This window comes from Leucopleurus acutus (genome assembly GCF_964270905.1).
Source record: "Leucopleurus acutus genome assembly, chromosome: 16".
NCBI lineage: Eukaryota > Metazoa > Chordata > Mammalia > Artiodactyla > Delphinidae > Leucopleurus > Leucopleurus acutus.
In genome coordinates, this window is record NC_139158.1 from 84,579,977 (window position 1) to 84,592,803 (window position 12,827).

The window sequence follows — 12,827 nt, forward strand, 5'->3', positions numbered from 1 at the left end:
GTTCTAGAAAACATTTCCCTATTTTTCACTTAAACTGAAGCCGAATCATAATTATAGAAATTTAAATAAGCACTTAAAAAAATCTGTTTCCCCAGTTTTCCCCAAATAGCTGGGGGTAATCAGTGGATTATATTTTATTTACCCTCAGAGTTGGGCTATGAGCAGCCATGAGCTGCTTCCATGAGCTGAAGCAAGGAATTACACAATTCAAGTTTCTCTAGAAAATCTGCCTGACAAATCGAATTTGTATAAAGTATAACCTGCTGTTTCACTTTGGTTCAAGATGTCTGGTCTGGAAATGTCCAAGCATTTAATCCAGACTCACTTTAACCTCATTCAAGAACTAGAAGGTAATTTTTTAAAAAAGGAAGTAAGGAAGAAACATTCTAGAATAGTGATTTCCCCTTCATGAGTTATTCCAGTTCACCATAATATGCAGTTTTTAAGAAACGAAAACCTGGCTTAGAATATATTTCTTCGAGTGGAGCAGCCTTTGGCCCCAAAGAGTCCAGCAAGTCGGGCGACAGGTCATGTTCGGAGAAGGCGAGAGAACTGCGGGTCTCTACTCGCTCACACTTGCCCTGCTCTGTGTAGACGTGAGGTGGGTAATCAGGGTCTCCCTTGGGGATGTCAGCACCACCGAGCTGCTGCAGGGGAGCCACGAGAGAAGGTAAATGCCATGGTGGGCAGGGCCTTGTCCCCACTGTCGCAGACGTTTCTACAGACTGGTCTTGAATGAGGTGCCTAATTTCTTTGTCCCTGAGTTTCCTCATTTTATAATAAGGAAAATAATAGCACCTGCCCCGGTGGGCTGATGCAAGAAGTGAGTTAATACCTTCTAATTCCTTAGGACAGGGCCGGGTACGCAGTGATTATCATCCACGACTTTGCCAAGTAAAGTAACTCTTGGCAGACGACGCCCACCAAGCATTGATCTATTCCTTTGCACTTATTATTTCACAGGTCTGAGCCCCAACTTTCCTGCAACGTATGGGGCTCCTTAGGGTCGGAAGCAGCACCTGAAGCCTCTGTGTGCGTCCCTCCCTGCATGGGTTGGGGGCAGGCACACACAGAGAGCGTCTCTCCACAGCACCCGCTCCAGCTCCTTCCATTTAAACTACCCATGCGTTTGCCCCAACTCCCAAATCACTGTTTAATTTGCCCAAGAATAGAGGGTGGCTGTGTTGAGGAACCTTCCAGGAGAGACAATGTTATTGTCCAATAATTCCCTCCAGCGCAGTCAACCCACATCTTTCATAATTTCACAGAAAGAGACCATTCACTGTTGTCTGAGGCTGTGCTGATCTGCAGAAGTGCCCCTGGAATGAGGATTCCCATGAAAGCACTTGCTATGGACTGAATTGTGTCCCCCCAAACTCCTGTGTTGAAGCCCTAACCCCCAATGTGATGACATTTGGAGGTGTGGCCTTTGGGTGGTAATTAAGGTTACATGAGGTCATGAGGGTGGGGCCCTCACGGCGGGAATAGAGTACTTATAAGAAGAGACACCCGAGAACTTGCTCTCTCTCCCTCTCTCTCTGCCACACGAGGACACAGCATGACAGTGACCGTCTGTGAACCAGGAGGGCAGCTCTCACCAGAACCTGACCGTGATGGTGCCCTGATCTCAGACCTCCAGCTTCCAGAGCTGTGAGAAAAACAGTCTGCTGTTTAAGCTGCCTGTCTGCGGTATTTTGTTATGCAGCCAAGCTGACTGACACAGTGATCAGGAGGAAGTGGCCCCAGGTCAGTGTGGGGCCAGATGGGGAAGCAGAACCCATTCACCACCAAGGAGAGGCCTTCCAACCTGACTCAGCATCCCTGCCATCACTCGTACCCTCACTTCCAGGGGTCCTCTGGGCACCACAGTATCCAGGTAAACCTACAAAGCAAAGAAGCAGAGTCCTAACACCACCAAGGACTCACAGCTCCCCCCAAGTTGATGGCCTCTTCTGGCCAGCACACAGGGGGCCACCGCTGGGCGGAGGGCTGCCAGAGCTCTCCTTGAGGGACAGCGGGCCAAGGGCAGTTTGATCAGATGTCACCTACGTGTGTGGTGGGAGAGAGGGCAGGCCCTGCCAGTTTTGACTGGTAGACCCTTCAACGCCTTGGCTTCTAGGGAAGAAGTGAGCCGAGCAAGCCTGGCCAGTGGGCTTTGGGGCCATTCCACAAACGAGATTTAGCAAACAGCTGATTCCCACAGGGAACCCCATCCCACTTCCTGCTCCCCCGACCGCATGGCTCTTCCCCAGGTTCTAATTTCTCCTCTTCCTGTCCTTGCTGGGTCAGCCGCACCTCATGTGTGGTAGTGGGTGTGCTGCCCTCCACTCATTCACCAGGCAAGCGCTCATGGACCTGGGTCTTGGGGTACCGGCTGATGAGTGGGCTAGAGCAGTGAGGAGATGGACGCAGCGTGTACCACGTGGGGGTTGCCTGGGAGCCCACAGATTCCCCAACTGCATCATGTAAGTCAGGCCCGCACAGGGTAAGGCGAGGCAGCCTCACTCCTGGGCTCATGCAGGCACGGGGCCAGCACCCAGGGTGAGAGGAACACAGTGATGACCGTGGAAGGTGCAAGAGAGACCTCACCCAGCCTGAGCCTGGGGACCTCTCAGGAGCAGGACCAGGAGACGGGAGCAGAGCGGCCAGGGAGAAGGAAGGGCCGCAGAGGCCTGGAGGCTGGCGGGAGCTCAGACCTGCAGGCGGAGGACAGAGGCCACCACACGGCCTTAGGCCTCAGGGCTGTAGATTATCACAGGGCAATGGCCAGCGCTGGGAAGGTTTAAACTGGAGAGTGACATGATACAATTTGTGTTTCTAAAACACTGATGGCTTTATGGCTGAAGTGACTTCCGATAACCCCTGGGTTTAGGGGTACTTAGTGCACTCCAGAAGATGTATGTAAAAAAATTGTAAAGCTTGGAATAATTTTACATGTCCATGAGGATACACACACACACACACACACACACACACACACACACACACACCCCTATCTGTACACATATCTATCTATATACATAAACGCAGCACACCCCACCATTGTGAATTGAACTAAACACACTTAGCCAAAGAGAGAGCAAGGGGTGACCCCTACAAACAGCCCTGAGGACCTGCTGCCCAGAGATGCTGTGCCCTCAGTTGGCCACCCTCCAGCTCCCGTGGGCCTCTAAGAGGACGATCCCAGAGACATAGGCCCTCTTCCAACGTGCTCACGGGTCAGACACCACGGTCCTTCCTGGGCAGTGGAAGAGGCTGCGCCAGTCTCCAAACTCAGGGTTGATTTTGCCTTGAGCCAATTTTAGGGCCTACCACATGCTGAATTTTGCTGCATTTTGCCCCGTGTGTCCACTCTGGCCTACAGCACCATTTCCCTTCACCCGGCCTCTCTGCACTGAGACCCTGGCTTCAGCTGTGTCCCCAGGACCTGTGAGTTCTCAAAGATACTTCGGCAAGAGTATTTGAATTTCATTTCAGGGAAAATTATTTTAATAATAATACTTAATGTTATTTTTCTAATATAATGGAGAAGGGTTTACATCTTTTACACTGAGTCCCCCCAACATGTTAATAAAAGCAAAAATTTTATAATTTGCTTTTATGAAACTTGAATGACGCTTTTTGTCTCTTGTTTGCTGAATCAAAGAGAACCTGATATGATAAATTGAGCTCCCTAAAAAATATTTGAAACTGCTTATTGGCATGAATTGAAATTTTCTTGATACTTTAAGAACTAATTTCAACAATGTGAGGCAATGAATTAGGTGTTAAGGTAAAATTTTGCAAACTTCCTCCACAATGCCTAACTTCTTTTTTGTTGTTGTTTTCAACCGAATCACTATTTTTATTTGTTGCTTTGGTAATATGTATATGTTATAAACGTTAATGTACTTCAAAATTGGTACTAATAAAAAACACCTCTTTTCTGTTTTATTTACAATGGCATTCTTTGTAGGATCTCATTTGTAAGGAAGGATTCTGCTGCTAGTAAGGTTTAGGGAAAAGATGGACCAGATGGCTTCAATGGCCCCCTTAGCTCAAAACTTCTACAAATCTGTAAAGAATCAGAGCAAAAGAATATTCAGGCCTTCACCAAGTTCTCAGCTTCTCAGCAGCAAAAGAAAGTTGCCAGGGACTGAAAAACTCTGATGCTTTCAAGTCTAGATGTAGGTACTTTATCTACTTCTCATCTGTCTCCCACATTCACTTCTTTTGGCCTATTTGGATGTTGGTTGGGTATGTTTTTTTCTCACCTCCTCCCTTCCCAGTTTCCCATTTTCGGGGCTTCCCATGGCTATCAGGACAGTAAGGTAACTCTTTTCATGATAACACCTTCATCTGTACTTACAGGAGGAGGGTATTTGTTTCTCACATTTCTTGGATCAAAAAACGTGCCACGACCCTTAAATTTTTTTAAAAATGAAAAATTAATTAATTCGAGTAAAAAGAATGAAGTCTTCACTGGTTTCATATAAATTACCCAAGGATACAAACACACAGCCAGAAATTCTTGTAATCACATTGCCTTTTGTTTCTGCGCTAAAGGTATAATAATTCTAACGATAGCCGTGTAGGTGTTCATAGCTGAAATCCATGGGTGAGTTTTATAGTTGCTTTGTGGGGATGGAGCATGAGAATATAAGATTTTCGAGCCCCATCCTGGGTCCACAAAATCCCCATAAGACTCATTTTGTGCCATGAGCATGGCCTCAAAGTCTGTGAATGAGACGCACGCAACCCCTAAGACTCAGGACCGGCTACATAATTTGCAGCACCCGGTACAAAATAAAAATGTGAGCCCCTTGTCCAGATACGCAGAATTTCAGGATGGTGACCGTAGAGCATTAACCGAGCACAGGGCCCTCTGGGACTGACCGGGTTCCACGCCTGTGAAGCTGGCCCTTCCAGGACCAGAGGGACACACCTATCATACACAGGCCCTTTCAAGGATTCATGGCACCGTGTCTGCGCAAAAAAGAAGAGCACATTTGTAATCTTGGCGCAAACTCAGCCTGAGAAAAGATAATGAATTACAGAGATCTTGAATTACTTTTTAGAAGTTTCCATCATAAAAACTGTGGCTCTTTGGACCTTGAGAACCTCGTTTAGTTCTTGTCAGAAAAGTCAATTTTTTGTTAAAATAATAGCTAGTTATACTAGTGAAGTCCAAATAAGGTCTGTGTTTGAGACCTGTGCTAATAGTGTTGTACCACAGTCAGTTTTCTGGTTTTGAAAGCATACTATGGTTATATACAGTGTTATTCTTGTGGGGAGCTGTGTGAAAGGTACACAGAAACTCTCTGAACTATTTTTACAACTTCTTGTGGGTCTGAAAAGTCATGTTAAAAAGCAAAGCCACAGTTGTAGAATTTGTACATGGAGTGTATAAAGGGGAGTTGGGGTTCCATTTGGCAGGAGGTATGGAATCACTGGGCTGGAATTTGCCCAGGGCCAAGGCCATTGCTCTTGATCTTACAGATGATCTCTATAAGAGATGGACACAGGGAAATGTATCTATCTGTGGCTGTTCTGAGAAGTGTCGTATTTGATCTGCACTATCAAATAACAACTCAGTAACAACCAACGATCACAATAACTAGGTAGACAGATGAGAAGGTTTTCACTGACTATGTGTTTGTTCTACCCATATCACAGAATCTTCTAGAAGGGCCGCCTCTCAAGGGAACCAGCTGTCAGTCATCAGTGAAGTCCCAGCAGGAGGGAGTGAGCTTGTGGAACTCACCAGAGTCCCCAGCACGAAGTGGACCTGGTCTGATGCACTTGGCGAAGATGGCAGCATTTCGCCTAAATCCTGGGGGAAAATGCTGGGGGAAACTCCAAAGACAACACGTCTCCCTCCAGTTGAAAACGAAGGCACACCTTTCCCTGCTCAGATACTCATATGCAAATAAATCTGGCATTATGATGGGGGAGGTGGTGGAGTGGGAGTAGAAAAGGAAAGGTGGAGAGAAGCAAGGAAAAGGGACAGTAGTGAAATGGAACTGCATGCCCCAATGTGACTTGAAGACGTAGATTCTAACATTCTGCCGATGACGTTATAGACACCTGACAATTGAATATGCCCACGGACAAGATCTAGAGGGTAACACAGACAAATGAAACTGCTTAGATTTAGGGATAGGAGTGTGGACAATTTTTGCTTTGGGTTTCTATTATTTTAATATAAGCCCTTCAATCATGCAATAAAATTTCAAAGACAATAAAGCAGGCAATGGTCCTTAGCAACAGTTTTAAGATAGTTCATGTCTTGTCACAGATTTTAAAATATCAGGTTACCTGATAAATCATAAGTGACAACTTCACTTAGGGCAAGTATGTGAATGGCTGTCGACTCAACCAGCCACCACAGGTGCACTTACTATTTGCAGGACATCATAAAGGGGACCCAGAGACACTCCAAGAAATAGAAGCCACAGGCCTTGGTGTCCTCCCCTCCTGCACGGGTCTGGTGAAAATGCAGTGGGATTATGCTCGTAGAGTGCGAACCCCAGGGCACGCTCAGTGGATCAGAGCTCTTAGTGTGCTTACCAGGAGCAATGCTCTGGCCTCCCGAAGCTTACAGACCAGTTAAGGAAAGAGAGGCCCCCGCCAGCCCCCCAGGAGTCTCTGCACTCCCTTCCCCTGGGAGCGTGGATTGGTGGGCAGATGCCCTCTGGACCTGGACCTGCTCACCCCAGCCAGGCACCTGCCCAATAAATGACGGCAGCCCTGGGTCAACTCGCTTTTTTTCAAAGTGGGATCATCGTCCTCTTAGAGAAGGGAAGGCTCAGCCAGTTCGGGAACAGGGTTTTAAATGACATTGAATTGCACAGCAAGAAAATTAGTTCCTTTCTAATTCCTCTTCCATACTCCTAATGACAACAGGAGAAAGTCTCCATCGGGTGCCAGCCTGGCTTGGCTCTCTCTCTCCTTCCACATTTTCTACCTGGAATTACTGGGTTCTATTTCTATGAGCACTTACCTGCTCTTTATACAAGCAAAACTGGTTTTTCATTTACAGTTGAAATATAAAATTTCCTATTTAAAGAAGTGTATTTCATTGGTATGCAAGTCCATTTAAAGAAAAACAAGTTTTTTAATACACTAGTGCAAGTGGCATCTGCATGTGGCAAAAAGTCGTAATGGTAGCAGTGGACGGACTGGAATGTGGGCCCCGGGTCATCTGACACCTGAGCTGGGAGGCGAAGGCATGCGAGCTTGAGCAGAATCGCAGGGCCTTTGCAGGTGGGGCTGGGGTGGAGGCAGGTGTGGATCAGGCCTGCAGGGGATCATCCTGGGTTGGGGGCTGGGGGAGCAGCCAGGGTGTCCCCCACCAGGGGGACCCTCAGCAAAGCCACCCCTCTGTTTCAACCCAAGCAGCAAATGAGCCACACTCACCTTAGCTCCCAGCTTGGCACCTGCCTCGGCCGTGTTGATGGACAGGGCTGACATCTGATCCCTGACGAATGACCTTTCCTGCGGGACACAGGGAAAGAAATATGACAGGAGCTGAAATTACAGATGGCGGTAATAAATGCAGAGGGCAAGGAGTATCATCTCCCCCAGATGCCTTGTTCTGTGCCACCACAGAAGCATCCAGACACCTGTCCTATGAAGCAAGAGGACATACTTGGGGAGGGGATGCTTCTGTAATTGCTGGTTAGGAAGTGGAGCTTCTAGTTGTTCAGTGTTTCAGGTAAAGTGATGGTAAAAACAAAAACCAACCAACAAAACCAAAAGCCTTGTTTCACTAGGGCCTCGGCATCTAACAGCCTGTTCTCATCCTCTTCGAAGACTCACGGTGAAGGCTCTTGGGGTCACCGCGGTTGGGCAGTGCTGTGTGCAGCCTTATCCATTCCTCATTCAACCAATATTCACTGAGGGACTCAGAAGCTGATGGGTGCTGGATTTCTTTCTGTAAGAGCTCACCAGCTTCCCCACAGAGAGGGCAGGCCCCTATGCTATCTTGCAGAACCTCTTGATTGGGAGTGTCCGGCGGCAGAGTAGGACAAGGTGGGTGGAATCAGTGATGGCATCTGGGATGAAGGAGTCTTCCCAGGAGTGTACAATGTCCCCGGTGTGTGAATGCAGGCTGGTATATTCAGGCTAACGGAGATGGGTAACGGAGAAGCGTGGACACTTTGGGGTAGCCTTATTTACCAATGGCTACAAAGACATAATTGGTAATTACTGTTAATAATACTAGTAGTAGCAGCCACTGTTCACTATGTACCAGTAATTACTAATTTACATGTGCTACTTGATTAAACTGTCCAATAAGCTTGAGAGAAAAAGAACATCATTGATCTCACTTTATATGTGAAAGTCGAGGATTGGTTAGATTGATAAGACACAGTTTGGGAACCGAAACCCAGGTTTGCTGGATCCCCGTTCTCAGAGCCCTAAGATACTGTGGCAGGAACGGGGGTGTGTCCTGGGGTGTGTCCAGGGTGTGTCCTGGGTGAGTAGCAGATGAGAGGAAGGACATCTTCTGGGACAAGATGAGCTAGAGGCCCCTTGTCCCGGATTGGGTGCTCTTGTCCCTCTGACAGCTGGCCCTTGGTCAGTGCCACCAGACCCCCTCCAACCTGCCGGCCTAGCCCTGCAATGACCAAGCTTCCCTTCCACACGCTCTGCTTCTGTAGCTGCTCCTCCTTCCCCAAAAGACAACCACTAAGCAGCTGGCCAACAAGAAGAGGCATCACCAGCTCCTCTCCCACCTTGGCAGTGCCCTCAGCCAGTGCCTGGGGAGACGCCCTCCCCACTGGCCTCCTTCCAGCCGGGCAGCCTCAGCTCCACCCACCAAGCGGGAGGCTAAGCACAGCCCCTGGCTCAGGAGCTCTTTCCATCTTCCTGGATGGTTCAGCATCAGAGCAGAGTAGAACTGCCTGAGGCAGGGGATTCTATCTGTCCCACAAAGCACTGTTGTTCGTCAGGATGGTTTCCTTCTTAAAATTACACAAACAAATCAAAACAGGTAGCTGCTATTCTCATAGCTGGGGGCAGGGGGCATTCCTTCTGGGAATCCAACTATCTAGCTAGTTCGGACCATGCCTCTACCTTCCTGTCCCCACGACAGGGAGGGCTGAACGCAGGCCTGCACAGACATGGACTTACAGGTGTGTGCATCCTCAATGTGGTCCAAAGCTCTTACTCCCCCTTCCTTTGTGCCAACAGAGGAGAGAAAATGTGGGAAGAACCCTAGGAGTCTTGGTCAACCATCAGCTTCTCCAACCACCAATCATCTTTTAGAATATCTCCCTATTTATCCGAGCCAGGGACCAAAGTTAACTGGACTCTCTTTTCCCAAAATCATCTCATTAAGTCTCTTCCTTCCAGGAGAAAACCGAGGGTAGAGGTCTCAGACAACAGCAGATGAGGCAACCTGAATCTTCTGCGTGAAAGACAGTGTTCCCTTTTGACATTTCTTGGCTTTCGTCTTTTGGATCAAGCAGCCTTAGTTCAGAGTGAAGTGAAGACAGACAGCAGTGCTCACAGCGCTTGTATCTCACGGCCCAGCTGCTAACGAGGGCGATGGAGCCAAGGCAGGGCCAGGATCAGAGGCGGCAGGTGTGAAAACCCAGCAGTCGCTGGCTGATTCCACCTGTGTTGGAGGCTTGTGAGGTGCTGTCATGGGCTTCGTCTTCCTTGACCCATAACCAACCTGTGAGGCTGGTTTCCTCCTCCCTTGCTCACAGCTGAGGATGCGCAGAAGTGACTCGCCCACCGTGACAAAGGCCCAGGGTTGTCCCTGCAGGGCCAGTGGGCTCTCTGCTCCACCTCTGCTGGAGACGCTGCCTGAGTGGGTTCTGCCTTACTTCACCCCACACCACGGCCAAGAAGCCAGCGTGGGCTCACTTAATGAGGGAGCATAGCATGTTTTCCATTTAGAGAAACTCCACCTGGCAGAAGTCGTTTTTCCTAAACAAGGTTTCTCAGCCTTGGCACTGCTGACGCTCGGGCCAGTGACTTCTCTGTTGTGGGGACCGTCCTGTGTCCGGTAGGACGTTCAGCAGCCTCCCCGGCTCCTACCCGCCAGACGCCAAAAGCATCATCCCCCCACTGCACTCCCAATTGAGTCGTGACCACCAAAATGCCTCCACGCTGCCCACTGTCCCCCGGGGGCAGGGGGCAATGTGGGGGCAAAATCACCCCCAGTTGAGAACCAACGCCCTGAAATAATAAATCAGTTGAGTGGGGTTGGACGATTTTCACAGGCCTTTCTTTCCCATTTGCTACTCAAATATGGTGAGATGGTGAAATGAGAAAGAACAGCGAGTGAGAGCAGTACGGCCGTGCCTAACTCGCATCGAATGAAACACAAGCACTGAGTTCACTACCTGGACGGGGCAGCTCCCCTCCCATCGTTCCACATGATCAGGGTCTGCATGCCTTCCTCACGTGGGATAGAGCAGCCCTGCCTCTGGCTTCAGACACAACATAGCATCTCAGCAGGAAAAGCAGAGCGGCTGTGATGAGAGAAAGGCGGAAACGAGGTGCACAAGCTCATCTAGATCAGAGGTTCCAGCAGGATCCTGTGCTGCTAACTTGTAACTCAGCCATGACCTCAGGGGTCAAGTGCGCCTTCAGCATCTCTGTAGCCACAGCACTTAGCACAGCTTGGGGCACAAGGAGGTGCCAGGTGACTATCTGTTGAACTGATTAATACCATGTGAGCAGTAATATTTTATTATTTCCTTGAAAACTGAGCTTCCTCGTTAGCCTTTGCCAACCCTGGGAGCTTGTGTTCATGGCTGCCCTCAGCTATTATAAACCATACAGTCACCCTTAGACAGTGTCCATCTATAGGTTCCATGGCTGTGTAAGTTGCTGTGTACTAAGTAGAAGCTGCCTTTGCCAGGCAGGCAGCATTTCTGACCAGGGTGGCAACCTCTGATCTGAGTCTGGGACTCTGACGAGCCTAGGGGTTATTCTCAAAGGCATCACGCTGACCTCGGCCATCATCTGCTCCCCACCCCCGAGGACTCATCCCCCTGGCTGGGGAGAGGAGCCGCATTCCCAGGGTAGCTCCTGTATCTGCTGACCTGCCAGAGCTATGAACGCTGCACAGAGAGAGGCCAGGACCCCCTGGAGGAGCCCGGCTCCCGACGGAGGGCTCTGCACATATGAATCCACCGGGACAGGAACAGACCTTCACATGGACAGTCTGCTTCCGGGAAAGTCCCTGTTTGTCTCCGATGAAAAGCGGCACCAAGTAGTCACCACGCGGAGGCTTCTCAGCATAAGTTCCACTGAGCGACCTGCAGAGGGAGAGGGACCTTAGCTGCATTGACTTGTGCATTTTTTCAGCTGCTCGGTGGGTATTTCCTAGGTGCCTTCCATGTGCCAAGGCTCTGTATGAAGTTAGGGTCGCCAGAGCGACCCTCACTCGGACACCAGCTGCAAGTGCAGGGGTTCCCAAGACCACCCTCAGGTTGATAATTCTCTAGAAGGACTCAGGACTGGCTGAAAACTGTATACGCAGGGTTAGGGTTTATTACACTGAAAGGATATGGATTCAAACCAGTCAAGGGAGGAAGTACATGGGGCAGAGTTTAGAAAAGTATCAAGTGCAGAATTTCCAGTTCCAGGTCCCCATGGAGTCGGGACCACGGCACCTCCCGGCATCCATGAGTGACAAGATGCATGGAATACTGCCAACCAGGGAAGCTCACCAAGCCCTGTGTCCACAGTCTTTATCAGAACTTGGTCTTGTAAAACTGGTTAGCCACCCACATGGCTGATTCACTGACACCCACACGCTTACATGACCCAAAGGCCACACCCTAAATCACACTGTTCTTATTGACGGACACAAGATCCCCTCCCCTAGGTAAGCAGAGACACTTTTATCAGGCAGGATATTCCGAGGGCTTGGAGATCACCTCCCGGAAGACCAGACCTCTTTGGGGTACGTTTCAATGCTTTACAGCACACTCTGGGTCTGGGAAATATAAACATGGACTCACAGTTTCAACTAAAAAACAGGTTACATCCTAGAGACCAGTTAATAGAAGCACAAGGTAGGATGTTGACACTGGATGCCGGTGGTTCCTCCTGGTAAAAGCACCCCAATTTTCCTTGGGGGGAGCCCACACGTCCTGAACTCTCAGCCCGTGTGGGTCAAGAGAGGCTAAGCCCAGATCCCAGCCAGATCCAGATGTGGGCTCAGAACCAGCCAATCAGCACTTCTGCCCTCCCCACCCACGATGCTGAGCAGGACAGGTAACTGAAGCCTTGCAGTGAGGTACACCTTCTTGCTAGGTGCCAGGATGAGTCCCAGGGACTCCCAGCTGCTACCCTGCCACCTCCAGAGGAGAGCCTGCCTTAACATGAAAGGATCCAGAGAAAGGCAGGGCCGAGGTCCGGAGCTGCCTTCTCCAGGAAGTCCTCGGGGCCCCCAGCTCTGCTGGGAGACAGGCTCACTTAGCCTCTTTCTCGGTTACATAGCTAACACATTCCTCTTTTGCTTAAGTCTGTGGAAGTCAGGTTTCTGTCTTTTTCCATCCTTTATCCTCGGCCAATGCGAATACTCACCATGATTTTCCGCCAGTCTCCACGTGTCTTCTGTGTTTGCCCACGTATTGTCCAATCTGAAGGTGAACGGGTGGGAGTAGGGCTCCTGGGCCCCGTTCGCCGCCTCAATGGGGCGGGGCCTGCCTCCTGCAGACTCCAGACCTCCAGGTATCGAGACCATGGGTGGAGGGTGGGTGTATCGTCGTTGGTGTCTGACAGGAAGAGCAGCATGGGCCCCGTCCCCGTCCGTGGCGGGACACCTGTGGCGGGGGGATTCCAAGAGGGTTGCTGATTAACTAACGAGGCTGCTC

The 12,827-nt window shown here is 49.7% G+C and overlaps 1 protein-coding gene across 1 annotated transcript in view; it reads right to left on the reverse strand.

The window, feature by feature from the left end:
* Nucleotides 1-413: 413 nt before the first annotated feature.
* The window catches only part of CDH26 (cadherin 26), a gene marked incomplete at both ends in the record, with an annotated part of 36,072 nt that continues 23,658 nt past the window's right edge, over nt 414-12,827 (reverse strand). The window contains 11 exon segments of the mRNA XM_082857855.1: nt 414-647; nt 1,808-1,882; nt 5,744-5,812; nt 7,399-7,509; nt 10,033-10,173; nt 10,402-10,469; nt 11,046-11,104; nt 11,106-11,232; nt 11,235-11,261; nt 12,538-12,675; nt 12,678-12,776. Coding sequence (XP_082713981.1) covers nt 414-647; nt 1,808-1,882; nt 5,744-5,812; nt 7,399-7,509; nt 10,033-10,173; nt 10,402-10,469; nt 11,046-11,104; nt 11,106-11,232; nt 11,235-11,261; nt 12,538-12,675; nt 12,678-12,776 — 1,148 coding nt within the window.